The 15,864-nt window shown below is 46.9% G+C and overlaps 1 protein-coding gene across 1 annotated transcript in view; it reads right to left on the reverse strand.

Moving 5' to 3' along the window:
• Positions 1-15,864, reverse strand: part of LOC121288086 (NAD kinase-like) — a 108,082-nt gene that overhangs the window by 69,333 nt on the left and 22,885 nt on the right. The window contains exon 3 of the mRNA XM_041206393.1: positions 5,582-5,665. Coding sequence (XP_041062327.1) covers positions 5,582-5,665 — 84 coding nt within the window. The remainder of the gene's footprint in view (positions 1-5,581; positions 5,666-15,864) is intronic.

Raw genomic sequence — 15,864 nt, forward strand, 5'->3', positions numbered from 1 at the left:
GCGGCAGAGAGAGAGAGAGAGCGGCAGAGAGAGAGAGAGAGAGCGGCAGAGAGAGAGAGAGCGGCAGAGCGAGAGAGAGAGAGCGGCAGAGAGAGTGAGAGAGCGGCAGAGAGAGAAAGAGAGAGCAGCAGAGAGAGAGAGAGGGAGGGCAGAGAGAGCGAGAGAGAGCGGCATGAGAGAGCGAGAGAGAGCGGCAGAGGCAGAGAGCGGCAGAGACAGAGAGCGAGAGCGGCAGAGAGACAGAGAGAGCGCAGAGATAGGAGAGCGGCAGAGAGAGCGAGAGGGAGCGGCGCAGAGAGAGCGAGAGAGAGCGGCAGAGGAGAGCGAGAGGGAGCGGCAGAGAGAGCGAGAGAGAGCGCAGAGAGAGCGAGAGGAGAGCGCTGAGAGAGCGAGAGGGAGCGGCAGAGAGAGCGAGGGAGAGGCAGAGGAGAGCGAGAGAGAGCGGCAGAGAGAGCGAGAGGGAGCGGCAGAGAGAGCGAGAGAGCGGACGACAGAGAGAGCGAGGGAGCGGCAGAGAGAGCGAGAGGAGCGGCAGAGAGAGCGAGGGAGCGGCAGAGAGAGCGAGGAGAGCGCAGGAGAGAGCGAGGGAAGCGGCAGAGAGAGCGAGGGAGCGGCCAGAGAGAGCGAGGAGAGCGCAGAGAGAGCGAGAGGAGAGCGGCAGAGAGAGCGAGAGGAGAGCGGCAGAGAGAGAGAGACGCAGAGCGAGAGCGGCAGAGAGAGCGAGAGGGAGGCGGCAGAGAGAAGCGAGAGAGAGCGGCAGAGAGAGCGAGGAGAGAGCGGCAGATGAGAGCGAGAGAGAGCGGCAGAGAGAGCGAGAGAGCGGCAGAGAGAGCGAGAGAGGAGCGGCAGAGAGAGCGAGAGGGAGCGGCAGAGAGAGCGAGAGGAGCGGCAGAGAGAGCGAGAGAGAGCGGCAGAGAGAGCGAGAGAGAGCGGTCAGAGAGAGCGAGAGAGAGCGGCAGAGAGAGCGAGGAGAGGGGCAGAGAGAGCGAGAGAGAGGGGCAGAGAGAGCGAGAGAGAGGGGCAGAGAGAGCGAGAGAGAGGGGCAGAGAGAGCGAGAGAGAGCGCCAGAGGAGAGCGAGAGGGAGCGGCAGAGAGGAGCGAGAGGAGCGGCAGAGAGCGAGAGGGAGCAAAAAAAAAAAAAAAAAAACCGAATCGGCAGAGAGAGCGAGAGAGAGGGGCAGAGAGAGCGAGAGAGAGGGGCAGAGAGAGCGAGAGAGAGGGGCAGAGAGAGCGAGAGAGAGCGGCAGCGAGAGAGAGAGAGCGGCAGAGAGAGTGAAAGAGCGGCAGAGAGAGAGAGAGGGCGGCAGAGAGAGAGAGAGAGAGCGGCAGAGAGAGAGAGAGAGAGCGGCAGAGAGAGAGAGAGAGAGCGGCAGAGAGAGAGAGAGAGCGGCAGAGAGAGAGAGAGAGAGCGGCAGAGAGAGAGAGAGAGAGCGGCAGAGAGAGCGAGAGGGAGCGGCAGAGAGAGCGAGAGAGAGCGGCAGAGAGAGCGAGAGAGAGCGGCAGAGAGAGCGAGAGGGAGCGGCAGAGAGAGCGAGAGAGCGGCAGAGAGAGCGAGAGAGAGCGGCAGAGAGAGCGAGAGAGGAGCGCAGAGAGAGCGAGAGGGAGCGGCAGAGAGAGCGAGAGGAGCGGCAGAGAGAGCGAGGGAGCGGCATAGAGAGCGAGAGTGAGCGCAGAGAGAGCGAGGGAGCGGGCAGAGAGAGCGAGAGAGAGCGGCAGAGAGAGCGAGAGAGAGCGCAGAGAGAGCGAGAGAGAGCGGCAGAGAGAGGCGAGAGAGAGCGGCAGAGAGAGCGAGAGGGAGCGGCAGAGAGAGCGAGAGGGAGAGGCAGAGGGAGCGAGAGGAGAGAGCGTCAGAGAGAGCGAGAGGGAGCGGCAGAGTGGAGCGAGAGAGTGAGAGGCAGAGGAGCGAGAGAGAGCGGCAGAGAGAGCGAGAGGAGCGGCAGAGAGAGCGAGAGAGCGGCAAGGAGAGAGCGAGAAGAGCGGCAGAGAGAGCGAGGGAGCGGCAGAGAGAGCGAGAGAGCGGCAGAGAGTAGCAGGGAGCGGCAGAGAGAGCGAGAGAGAGCGGCAGAGAGAGCGAGAGGGAGCGGCAGAGAGAGCGAGGGAGCGGCAGAGAGAGCGAGAGAGAGCGGCAGAGAGAGCGAGAGAGCGGCAGAGAGAGCGAGAGAGCGGCAGAGAGAGCGAGAGGGAGCGGCAGAGAGAGCGAGAGAGAGCGGCAGAGAGAGCGAGAGGGAGCGGCAGAGAGAGCGAGAGGGAGCGGCAGAGAGAGCGAGAGAGAGCGGCAGAGAGAGCGAGAGAGAGCGGCAGAGAGAGCGAGAGAGCGAGGAGCGGCAGAGAGAGGCGAGAGAGAGGCAGAGAGAGCGAGAGAGCGCAGAGAGAGCGAGAGGGAGCGGCAGAGAGAGCGAGAGGGGAGCGGCAGAGAGAGCGAGAAGGGGAGCGGCAGAGAGAGCGAGAGAGAGCGGCAGAGAGAGCGAGAGAGCGGCTGGAGAGCATCGGCAGAGAGAGCGAGAGAGAGCGCAGAGAGAGCGAGAGAGAGCGGCAGAGAGAGCGAGAGAGAGCGGCAGAGAGAGCGAGAGGGAGCGGCAGAGAGAGCGAGAGAGAGCGCAGAGAGAGCGAGAGGGAGCGGCAGAGAGAGCGAGAGGGAGCGGCAGAGAGAGCGAGAGGGAGCGGCAGAGAGAGCGAGAGGGAGCGGCAGAGAGAGCGAGAGGGAGCGCAGAGAGAGCGAGAGAGAGCGGCAGAGAGAGCGAGAGAGAGCGGGCAGAGGAGCGAGAGGGAGCGGCAGAGAGCAGATGCGAGAGAGAGCGTGGGCAGAGAGAGCGAGGGAGCGGCAGAGAGAGCGAGAGAGCGGCAGAGAGAGCGAGAGGGAGCGGCAGAGAGAGCGAGAGGGAGCGGCAGAGAGAGCGAGGAGGGAGCGGCAGAGAGAGCGAGAGGGCAGCGGCGAGAGAGAGCGAGAGAGAGCGGCAGAGAGAGCGAGAGAGAGCGGCAGAGAGAGCGAGAGGGAGCGGCAGAGAGAGCGATGGGAGGCGGCAGAGAGAGCGAGAGAGCGGCAGAGAGAGCGAGAGAGCGGCAGAGAGAGCGAGAGAGCGGCAGAGAGAGCAGAGAGCGAGAGCGAGAGAGCGGCAGAGAGAGCGAGGGAGCGGCAGAGAGAGCGAGAGAGAGCGGCAGAGAGAGCGAGAGGGAGCGGCAGAGAGAGCGAGGGAGCGGCAGAGAGAGCGAGAGAGAGCGGCAGAGAGAGCGAGAGAGCGGCAGAGAGAGCGAGAGAGAGCGGCAGAGAGAGCGAGAGGGAGCGGCAGAGAGAGAGAAAGAGAGCGGCAGAGAGAGGGAGAGGGAGCGGCAGAGAGAGTGAGAGAGCGGCAGAGAGAGCGAGAGGGAGCGGCAGAGAGAGCGAGAGGGAGCGGCAGAGAGAGCGAGAGGGAGCGGCAGAGAGAGCGAGAGGGAGCGGCAGAGAGAGCGAGAGAGAGCGGCAGAGAGAGCGAGAGAGAGCGGCAGAGAGAGCGAGAGGGAGCGGCAGAGAGAGCGGCAGAGAGAGCGAGAGAGAGCGGCAGAGAGAGCGAGAGAGAGCGGCAGAGAGAGCGAGAGGGAGCGGCAGAGAGAGCGAGGGAGCGGCAGAGAGAGCGAGAGGGAGCGGCAGAGAGAGCGAGAGAGAGCGGCAGAGAGAGCGAGAGAGAGCGGCAGAGAGAGCGAGAGGGAGCGGCAGAGAGAGCGAGAGGGAGCGGCAGAGAGAGCGAGAGGGAGCGGCAGAGAGAGCGAGAGGGAGCGGCAGAGAGAGCGAGAGGGAGCGGCAGAGAGAGCGAGAGAGAGCGGCAGAGAGAGCGAGGGAGCGGCAGAGAGAGCGAGAGGGAGCGGCAGATAGAGCGAGAGGGAGCGGCAGAGAGAGGGAGGGAGCGGCAGAGAGAGGGAGAGAGAGACAGACAGAGAGAGAGACAGACAGAGAGAGAGACAGACAGAGAGAGAGACAGACAGAGAGAGAGACAGACAGAGAGAGAGACAGACAGAGAGAGAGACAGACAGAGAGAGAGACAGACAGAGAGAGAGACAGACAGAGAGAGAGAGACCTCAATCACAAGACAGGTTTGAATGCAGCCCCTTTACGCTCTTCCTTCCAGAGCTGTAACTCTACATTCTCCAGCTCCAGATTCTTGCTGCATCCATTGATCCTAAAAGCCTATTTCATCTGCCCATTACCCTTTGTTCACAGAGAAATTCCTCTTAAGCCTGGCCTAACTTCTTCATCCTGCCCTGTCACTCTGTCATATCCGTTAAGTATTTATACACTTCTACAAAATGGTTACCACTGAGGAGCTTCCTTTCAGATTGAAGAGCTCTTTCTTATTTCGTTCAGTTCAGTTTTTTTTTCCATTTAGTTCATCCTCTGCCCCCCTCCTCTAAGTCACCCAGAACAGAAAGCTTCTCAGGTGTGGTCACATGTAGTTAATGGGTAGGATTTCCAGCCAGTCGGGTGGGTGGGCCTGACCCGATCTCCGGTGGGCGGGGAGCTGATCCCCGCCGGAGAAACAGGCCCTGCTGCCATTTTATGTGGACGGGCCAATTAAGGCCGAACCAGTGTGACATCCGGCGGGAAGCGCTATATGCTCCCTGTGCGGGCGGAGGTGGGGGGGGGGGGATTCCCCAAAAGCGAGAGTGCGCTCTTTCACACATGACCACAAAAGAGCCACATCTCCCTGAGGCTAAGTGCAGCCTCAGGGCCTTCGCTTCCCACGTTGAAAAATATTAAAAATAGAAAAAAGAAAATTCCCTAACATGTCCCCCCCATGTGACAATGTCACATGAGATGGGACATGTTCATAATTTACATAATAACTATTTGGAAAAAATTTTGAAACACTGCAGGAAACCTCATCCTGCCGGTGGATGAGGTTTCATGTTTTATCTATTGCCCCCTGGGGTTTCTGGCCTGCCCACTGACCTTATGGCTGTTTGGGCAGGTCCTTTAATTGTATAAATGATCCTGTCAATGGCCCCAATTGGCTATTGACAGGTTGGCAGGCCCGTGTCATTTTACGCGTCAATGAGCAGGCCCTGCCCCCTGCTCTCCGACAGCAAAATTCTGCCCAGATTCTTAACCATTTTGCAAACAAGGCTTTAAGGTATCAATCTGTTACATCATCGATCTGTCAGAAATATCAAGATTTTGTTAAACGTACTCCTTTGTAGATGAAAGACTTCCATAATATTGAGCTTGGCAAATCATGAAAGAGTTAGTTAGCAAGCAGAGTTCACGTACAGGAACGGACTGGAACATAATTTTTGTCAAACTTCATGACAACAGTAACATCTTTATTCTATATGGGCTAGGTTGCAAAACGAAATGGTTTGTGTTTGTACTGTATTCAAGGGTAACATCAGCAACGTTTTGAGGAAAAACACGGATTTTAACATCTGGAACATTCATTTCCAAAGTTCACTGTCAGGGTAAAGAAAACTTTTGAAAAATGTTAAGTTTTCTCTAAAGAGTTTACGTTAAAATGAAAGCAAACGTACATGAAAAGTGTGCAGTCACTGATAGGAAAATAAACTAAAATGCTTGCAAATGTTAAAATGGGATTGGTATAAACAAACTACTTACATTACTGCCTTTGGATTCTGTAGCATGCAAGCTTTTGGTCCAAATTTTGTTGCTGGACTTGGTCCATGAAGTGATCGCGTCCTCCTAGTGAGTAAAATAAAACTAGGGTCATTCAAAATAATAAGTGTACAGCCTTTAAAAATAAAGCACTGATACTAAATTGTTAATTGGATGTGTGGAAAGACTGCATTGTGCGTTGCTCTCTGTTACAAATCCAGGCTGCTGTGTGCAAAGTGATCTTTTCAATAACTACTTTTTAAAAAAAAAAAATCTTTGTTTCAGTTTAATTTGCAAAAACAAGTTTGGATAACAGACAAGATCGTTTTCCAATTTCTTTCACTCCCCATCCAAAAATAATTCCCCAGAGCTCCAGAAAGCACATGTCCAGAAACAGTTCAAACAAATTCAATATATAAAATGCCTAGGTGGTGTAATAAGAGTTTTGCGAGGCAGCAAGTTTACTGCAATGTGATTGGAATCCCAGGCTGAATCAGGGTCTGGCTGTGGAAATAGAAGGTACACCTTCACACCCAGACATTGCAACACTGCTGGTGAGACCAAGCAGGAATTTGGGAAAGATATCTCCCCTCCCCAGGGGAAAATGGTTCCTTTTCAAAAGTGGAAAAGCCTCCACTTGTACCAATATACTGAGGTGATTTTGAAGCATTTAAGGTGCCAACACACTGCCTGTTCACAGGCAATGGTTTATAAGCTTTCAACTAAATGATTTTGCTGCAATAAATTATAAAGGTCAACGTGGATTGTAAGGTCATTAAAACCTGTACTTTTCTTCTTTACTGGAGAAGGTGCTGCTCAAACCAGACAGTAACTTATTAACTAAAAACAGCTAACATGGAACTAGAAAACTTGAATCCAGCCCACCAAATTTTCCTTATTTCTTTCAGGTGAACAGTAATATCATTCTCTATAATTGTTAAATGAATTCTGAAAAGCAGTGAAACACTGAAGATTAGTGTGCACTGAAGATTGAAGATTAGCAGTGTGTGTATCATCTACAGCTACTCACCAAGTCTCCTTCGACAACGCCTTCCAAACCCACAACCTCTACCACCTAGAAGGATAAGGGCAGCAGATACATGGGAACATCATTACCTGCAAATTCCCCTCCAAGTCACACACTTTCCTGACTTAAAATTATATCGCTATCTTTCACTGTCGCTGGGTCAAAACCCTGGGACTCCCTTCCTAACAGCACAGAGGGTGTACCTATGCCACATGGGTTGCAGAGTTTCAAGAAGGCAGCTCACCACCACCTTCTCAAGGACAATTAGGGATGGGCAATAAATGCTGGCCCAGCCAGTGATGCCCATATCCTTTCAATAAAAAAAAAGCCAAAGGATTCTTGGATAGCACATGGAATGGAACTAGTAACTAGATAGAAAATAGCAAAGGTGTTTTCATATTCCACAAGGATGAGTGTTCAAGTCTTTATTGTTTCTCATCCAGCTAAGTTCATCCAGATCTGTAAATCACTGCACCAAGTCACCAAAAGAAAAGTAGGAAGAACAATGGAGATAGATATTGCAGCTTAATTTACTTTTAGATCAGTTATGCAAATGAACAGAAAAACTACATAGTACACTGGAAACTTGTAAAGTATTACAGTAACAAGAAAAGGCCAAAGATACTTGGGTCACATTATCCAGTGAACAGAATTGAATGAGAAATGACCCAGGATGCAGTGGACATGTTCATTGTTCGCACCCAGTGTGATGTCGCTATGAAACAGCAAATAGAATATATAACCTAACACCTCATCCAGCCACAGATGTAGAAACCTATAGCAGTTATGCGAAGATTTTCCAATGCACTAAATTTAGAAGAGCATTTAGTTCTTGTTGCCACAAAGTGAACCCAATGTTACCTAGGGGTATTTTTCCCTCAATGCTCCAGCAATCTTTGGCTCAGCTCCAACTTGGTTAAAAAAAGAATGTGTGATTTAGACCAAAACATCCTGTTTTGGTTCTGAAATACACACAACACCTGTACTTACAAAGTCATAGCACAGTGGAAAAAATATTTCCTTTCAACTATTTCAATTCGACACATAAATAACAACTTAAACATGCCTCACTTAATTATTTCTCCAACTTTATTTTTCAAAGAAAGGAGTGATGTAAGAGAATTTAGTGATAAATCAAAAATGCTAACAAGCCCTAGTCTCCCCATTGTAACTAGTAGAGTCTTGTTATAACATTATTTCACATGGGATGTGACTCCAGCCCTCTGCAGTTTCATGCTGCAACAAGTAAAACTGGTCAATCAGTCCACAGGGCAGCTTCATAAATGGAAGGCAAGGGAAAAATGCATTTAAAAGAAAAAAATAATGTATGAGCATTATTTAACCCACTCCACCCACCACTACTAATTAGTTCTCTTTAGAGTCATGTCTACAGCCACCACATCCAATGTTGATGTGCGAACCATGACAAGGTTCAACATGAATGTTATGGTGCAGCAGATGATGTGCACTAGGCAGATCAAATCCATAAGGGAAAATTGATCACGCAGTCAAAATGATTTTGCAATTTTTATTTTATTTTGAGATGTGTGCCCTGAATTCTGGAGTATAAGTCCACCAAGCCTTGAGTTTTTACAAAACTAAATTAAACATTTATTATCAAAAGAAAAGATTTCAAGCACACACATAGGTCTAAAATTACTATAACAACTCCTAAAACCCTTAATTAAATCTGGCTTCCAGTTATACCCATTAAGGTAATGGGGAAAAAAAAAGATTTTAAGCAGATCCAGGCAAATTGTCACAATACCCTGGACAGTAGAGTTCAAAGTGGCTTTTCCCAGCTTTGGTTTCTGTAGACAGCAGCTTAATGCACAAATACTGGAGGCTTTTCACACTTCTGGTAGATCTTGCAACGCCTTCCTCTCTGACAAATAGTCTCTTCTCCTTTATATATGTTTCGCCCTTTTAATGCAATGTCCATTGTTCCCATATGTCTTTGGAACTTTACCTTTCTCATAATATAAATCTTCTCATGGTTCTAACATTATTAGTTACCTTGAGAAAAATAAACACACTACTTGGCCTAACTTCTCTGGCTAGGTGTAACATCCTACCATCTCTTTGAAATTCAAATCCCCCTGATTTATCAAAAAATGCAAATTCTCCTCACTTTGCCTTCTAAAATTTCAGCCATGTTTACATATTCAGCATTTCAAACCCAGCTTCCTTTTGATGAGGCAACACCTCCGGACCAGCTGTTTCCAATTCAATTAAATCCCACACACACACACACACACACACACACACACACACACACACAAACTATCCAAGCCCCACTATTAACCTACTTTTACAATAAATCACAATAATATTATAAGAATTATTATACTTTTGTGACAATTAACAGCAGCACAGTATCGAGTACTGGGTCTGGCATCAACCATGCCCATCCAATTTAGAGTTTGGCACCCATCAAGGCAGAAATGCACACTTAAACCATTTCAATCTGAAATTGACAGATCTTTGTTGTGTCAGGTATTGAGGGGTACAGGGCAGAGGCAGGTATGTGGCATTAGGTCACAGATCAATCTTGATTATGTTGAATAGAAACAGGCTCGAGGGACCAATCGGCTTCCTTCTTTCCTTATGTCCAGAGCAAGTAAAAAAAACACCAAAAGTGGGCTGTTTATTCTAAATTGATGTTTATTGCAAACTGAATTAACTAATTTACTTCAGCGTTTGCCACTGAAAGCTACTTTTATAAGGAATATGCTGAAAAATGTAGTGAAACGGACACGGATTGCATTAATTTACAGCATGTCATCTTTAATTAACGTAAGGTTCTGAACACCAACTACTAGTTTACTCATAGGATTAAAGTCTTTTGGTGTCATGTTCAATTAAAATTAGATAATTGAAGATCAAGTTAACTGAACACAACAGCAGCAAATTGAAGAATTTCTGCTTGGAAAGAAAGCGCTTCTGTAAATCACGGAATCTTACAGCATAGGAGATGCTAGTCCTTCAGTCCATCACAATTCTCAGTTCCATCTCCTGTCTTTTCTCTATACACCCGAGATTGCATTTTTTAAAGATTGATCCATTTTATTTAATCAAAATCACTCCAGTTAATCTACTCTTAATCTTCTTTGCCCTAATGAATTTTCTCCAAATTTTGCCTTCTTAATTTTTCAAAGTGAATTCCTTTGGCACCTTCTCCATGACTTTTACAGTTTTTTAATGGTTCCCAACAGGGACGTGCTTCCCACATTTAAGGATCCACATTCCTGCACCTCGAAGTATGTGTGTACACTGTTAGAAACAAGTACAATGTGTGTACATGTTCTTTCTGTCTGCAAAGAACAGGGCCCTGTGTATTAATATATATATAGTTTCCAGTACACACAAAAGTGCCACACTGGGAGCCCAACTGACAATCTTAAATTGGTTGTTGGCATAATTCTTAGCAAACTGAGGAATCGCAGAATTACATGTTGGGACACCTTGCTTTGAGCTTTGCAAACATAGGCTGTTTGGGTACATTCTGTACTGTAAATAGGGCCTGAGCCATTTGCTTACCACGCAAGCTTGATGCTGAAATAGGGTGCACCAAAGGCATCCTTCAGAATAATGGCTGCCCTAATCAGATTAGGCTGCGCTGTATATTGCGCAAACTCATGAACAGGCCTAATCACTGTCAGCCCTGAAAAGTGTCCAGTCTACCTCAGATTACCCTGGAAGGGCAAGGTATCTCAAAAACCTGAGCAACAGGTGAAGCTAACTATTTCACGCTGCCACTATGCAGTAGCAACATAAGTGGTATTCATCACTAACAGAATGCTGCCATCAAGCCAAAAAGACGTTCTGCCTATCACACAAATGAGTAATGTGGTATATGGATTTCAGTGACAATGTGATGCTAGGTATGTAGGCCGTATGTCCCAAAGACTGGCAGATTGTAAAAACAGCATGTTCCTTCTGTTGTTCACAACGGGCAAGGTACATGCCATACCCAATCAGCCTGTTTCAACATGACCTAATAAGTGACAGCCATTCGCTGGTTCATTCCGCAGGGCAATGTCTTGACCAATGAGATTCAAGTTGCCTGGTTTAAATTTCAAACAATGATTGGCAGTTAACTGTCAGCCACCATCAACTGGTGCATTCCCAATGGCAACACCTCTACCAGCATCCACTTGCCAACAAATCAGTAGTGTAAATTTGTTGTTTTCCCTTACATTCTATTCTTGTGAATTGTCCTGATGAATGCAAGACAAAAAGCTTTGACAAAACGTCTCTTCAGAAAAATATAACCTCCGCAGAGGTTATAACCTGGTCTCATTACATAGGGTTGGATTAAGGAGTGATTTTGTAAATGGAGAGGTTGCAGTTGAAGTAATGCATCAAATCCAGAGAGAATGAATTGATTTTATTTTGTGGAATGGCCTGGATGCTCAAAAAATATTAGCCTCACCGAGGGAATTGGAACAACCAGTGGAAGTGAAAGAAACTGAGATACGACAAGGAGAACATCCTGGATTGTTTCCTGTGTTGTGACTGGATTTCAGGCCCATAAAATTAGGCAGGAAGAAGAGGGAGAGTCTGTATAAAAGGGAGGTGACTTAGAAATTCAGTTATCTGACACTATTTTCGAAAACTTAAGCAAAATGGAGAAAGGTGAAGAGAATGGGACTGACATGTTTGACCCATTTTTTTTTTTAGTAGAAATGCAACAGGCCAATCCTGAGTTGAGACAACTGTATCAAACAGCCTAATCATAGGCTGAATCAGAACCAATACCCGAGCGTTATTATTTAAAAGATAAAGTACTAATGAGAAAATGGAGGCCACCTCAAATACTAGCTGATGAGGGATGGGCAGTAGCTCATCAGGTGATAGCTCCATCTGGATATTGTATCAAAATTGTACGAGCGGCTCACGAAATTGCAACGGCAGCTTACTTAGGGATTAGGAAAACACAGGCTAAAATATTGAAACATTTTTATTGGCCAGGATTGTATAAAGATGTGGTTCAATTCTGCCAGACATAGCAGGTAGTGGGGAAACCCCAATCATCAATTAAATCTGCATCCTTAATTCCAATACCAGCTTTTGAAGAACAGTTTTGCTGGGTCTTAATAGGTTGTGTAGGACCCCTACCTAAACCAGTATCTTTTAACAATTATGGAGTGTTGCAACAAGATTTCCTGAGATGGTACCTTTGGGGAAAATTACAGCAAAAGTGACTGTGGAAAAGTTAGTTCAATTTTTTTTAAACAAGATATGGATTACCCAAGGAGATACAGTCAGATCTAGGCTCAATTTTTATAACACAAATATTCAAAGAAACAAATGAATAATTTGGGAATAAAACAATTTAATTCTTCAGTTTATCATCCACAATCGCAAGGAGCATTAGAAAGATGGCATTAAAGGAATTCCATTTTTACTGTTTGCTGTTAGGGGTGCCACAAATGAGTCAACAGGATTCAGTCCTTCTGAATTGATAAAAGGCACGAGGTGAGGGGACCCCTCAAAGTAAAAAAAAAATGTATAGGCCAAAGCTCAGGGATTATGCTTTTGACTTATGTGTCAAACTTCCAGGGAAGATTAACCAAGTAATGTGAGTTGGCCAAAGGAGCACTTGAAAATCGCTCATCAAACAGCGAAAGCTAGAGCAGATAAAAATGCCAAAGCTCAAAATTTCATCGCTGGAGACAAGGCGTTAGTATTGTTACCCATCTCTGGTGAGCCCTTAAAAGCGGGGTTCACTAGACCTTATCAAATCGAAAAGAAGCTCAATGGTGTGCATTACATAGTGAGTACTCCAGAGAGGAAGAAAAGTCAGCGAGTGTGTCACATTATGTTAAAAGCAATATTATGACAGGAAGATAGTCAGGATAGGAGTGTACTTAGCGGTAAAAGATGTAGGGAGGGAAATGAAAATATCAGAACTCCAAGAATGAGTCAGAAGTCGAAAATTCTAAAGTCGACCCTCCAATAATCAGATTGGATAATGTGGAGATGCTTAAAAATTTAGATGTGATACTAAGCTATCTGCCAGAAAACTGTCAAAGTGACTTACAAAAGCTATTACAAACTCTTGAATTGATTTGTGTGAATAGGCCAGGGAAAACATCTTTGGCCATATATGATGTTAATTTTGGGATGCATTACCCATAAAACAACATTCTTATACAGACTCAATCCAGAGAAGTTAGCTCATGTGAGGGAAAAGATCAAATTCATGATAGAAAATGACATTATTGAACTGAGTCACAGTAGCTGGAGCTCACTTATTGCAATGATACAGAAACCAGATGGGTCGCAGCGACTATGTATAGATTAATCGCAAAGTTAACACGGTAACAAAGGCAGATTCTTATCCAATTCCACAATTAGAAGACTGTATTGAGAAGATTGGACAGACAATGTTTGTTACAAAAACTGATTTATTGAAGGGATATTGACAAGTTCCATTAACCGAAACAGCCAAAGAAATATCAGCTTTTGTAACCCCAGGTGGACTTCAAATTGATAAAGTCATGCCTTTCAGAATAAAAGATGCACAAGCAACCTTTCAAAGATTGCAAGGTTGTCGTAGGATTATGCAACTATGTGGTATTTATTAATGATTTGGTCGTGTTCAGCCAAATCTGGGAGGAACATATATAACACTTGAGTGAAATCTTTGATCAGTTACAAAAAGCCAATTTGGTTATAAACTTGGTAGTAGGTGAATTTGCCAAAGCAAAAGTAATTGATTTGGTCCACACTGTGGGACAAGGTCAAGCAGCACCTAGAGAAACAAAAATAAGGTCCATCTCGGATTTTCCAGTGCCTAAGATGAAACGAGTGATTTTGCAGAATGTAGGCACGGCTGGATTCTTTTGGAAGCTTGTACTGAATTTCAGCGCTGTGGTGGCTCCCCTGATAAGCTTGTTAAAGAAAGGCAAGAAATTTGAATGCACAAAGGAGAGTCAAAGTGCCTTTGACAGCTTGAAAGCTGTACTGACTACCACATCAGTTTTAGCAGCAGCAAATTATGCTAAGCCATTTAAACTTGCTGTTGACACCAACGGCGTAGGTGTAGCTGCAGTTTTATTACAGCAATTTGTGAGAAGCCACACATATCCATTACCAAGATCGCTTACATCCAACTCCTGTAGCATCTTCCAGCTGTGCCTCTGCTTCGGTTCATCTGCCACTGAAGCCCTCATCCATCTTGGCCTAAATTGGTTCCCGTTCAAGCAACAACTTGATTTTAAAATTCTAACCCTCGTTTTCAAATCCCTCCCTGGCTTCACTCCTTCCTACCCCCAATCTCAGAGGCCCTACAACCCTCCGAGGTCTCTGTGCTCCTCCAATTCTGGCCTCTTGAGCATCTCCGGTTTTAATCGCTCCAACAAAGAAGGCCCTGCCTTCAGCTACCTGGGCCCCAAGCTCTAGAACTCGCCCTCTAAACCTCCCTTTCCTCCGTTAAGATGCTACTTAAAACCTACCTCTTTGATCAAGTTTTTAGTCACCTGTCCTGATACCTTCCCATTGATAACCCTCCCATGAATCTCCTTCGGATGTTTCCCCACATTGAAGGCTCTGTATAAATGCAAGCTGTTGTCAGATACTAATGTTTGGATTCTGCATAAATTGCTGGTTGATGTGTACTGCTCCCCCGTTAACCATCCAAAAAAAAAAGTTACATTTTTTACAGAAGTCCTAGATGCTCTGGCTGACCACACCTGCAAGAAGTGCCACCAGCTGCAACTACTTCAGCTTCGGGTTTTGCAGCCTGAGTGGCAGCTGGAGGGACTGAGGTACATCTGTGAGGCTGAGTTTCGTGGATTGCACGTTTTTAGACGTAGCCTCCCCACAACTTCCGGAAGTGCAAAGAGAGAGGAAATGGGTGATCCATCAGAAGAAAGGTGTCAGGCGGGTAGTCAGGGAATCCCCAGGGTGCATCTCGCTTGAGAACCGTTTTTCTCTGTGTTGGAAAATGGTGAGAGTGACAGTTCCTCTGGGGAGTGCAGCCATGCTCGTGGCATTGGGAGGATAAAAAAAAAGGGGGAAGAACAATAGCGGTAGGAGACTCGACAGTAAGGGGAACAGACAGGCGTTTCTGCAGCCGTCGACGTGACTCCAGGATGGTATGTTGTCTCCCTGGTGCCAGGGTCAAGGTTGGCACTGAACGGCTGCAGGGTATTCTAAAGGGGGAGGGCAAACAGACAGAGATCGTGGTACATATTGGTACCAACAACATAGGTGGAACGAGGGATGAGGTCCTGCAAGCAGAACTTAAGAAGCTAGGAAACAGATTAAAAAACAGGACTTCAAAAGGTAGTAATCGCTGGATTACTTCCGGTGCCACGCGCCAGTGAGTATAGAAATAGGAAGTTAGCCTAGATGAATGAGTGGTTGAAGAGATGGTGCAGGAGAGAGGGTTTTAGATTTAGATCTCCGGGGCATTGGGGCCGTTTCTGGGGGCGGTGGAACCTGTACAAGGTGGACGGGTCGCACCTGAACCGGAATGGGACCAACATCCTTGCGGGGAGGTTTGCTAGTGCTGTTGGGGAGGGTTTAAACCAACTTGGCAGGGGGGGGTGGGATCCTGAGAGGAGGTTCAGCAAGGGGGAGATGCACAGCCAAAATTAGAAGAGAGAGCAAGTGAGTCTGGAAGGCATAGAAATTATAGACCAGTTAAGGTGCAAGGGAGCTTGGCAAGGTTGGGTGGTATTTATTTTAATGTAAGGAGTCTGATGAAAAAGGCAGATGCGCTCAGGGCACAAATTAACACATGGAAGTATGATGTCATTGCTGTTACAGAGACATGGTTGAAAGGGGGGCCGGATTGACAGCTCAATATTCCAGGATATAGGGTCTTCAGAGAAGGAGGTATTGCAATATTGATCAAGGAATCAATTACAGCAGTAAGGAGGGATGACATCTTAGAAGGCTCCTCAAATGAAGCCATATGTAGAAATGAAAAACAAAAAAGGAGCAGTCACATTGCTGGGAGTGTACTATAGGACCCCCAAACAGTCAGAGAGAAATAGAAGAGCAGATATGTAGGCAAATTTCAGAGAAGTGTAAAAATAATAGGGTAGTAATAGTGGGGGATTTCAACTTCCCCAACATTAACTGGGTTAGTCATAGTGTGATAGGTTTAGAGGGAGCGGAATTCTTAAAATGCATCCAGAAGAGCTTTTAGAGCCAGTATGTACAAAGTCCCTACAGGAGAGGGGGCAGTAATGTCAATTTTAAGGAATGAAGCTGGGCAAGTGGCAGAGGTATCAGTGGGGGA

The sequence above is a fragment of the Carcharodon carcharias genome, chromosome 15, assembly GCF_017639515.1.
Source record: "Carcharodon carcharias isolate sCarCar2 chromosome 15, sCarCar2.pri, whole genome shotgun sequence".
Taxonomy (NCBI): domain Eukaryota; kingdom Metazoa; phylum Chordata; class Chondrichthyes; order Lamniformes; family Lamnidae; genus Carcharodon; species Carcharodon carcharias.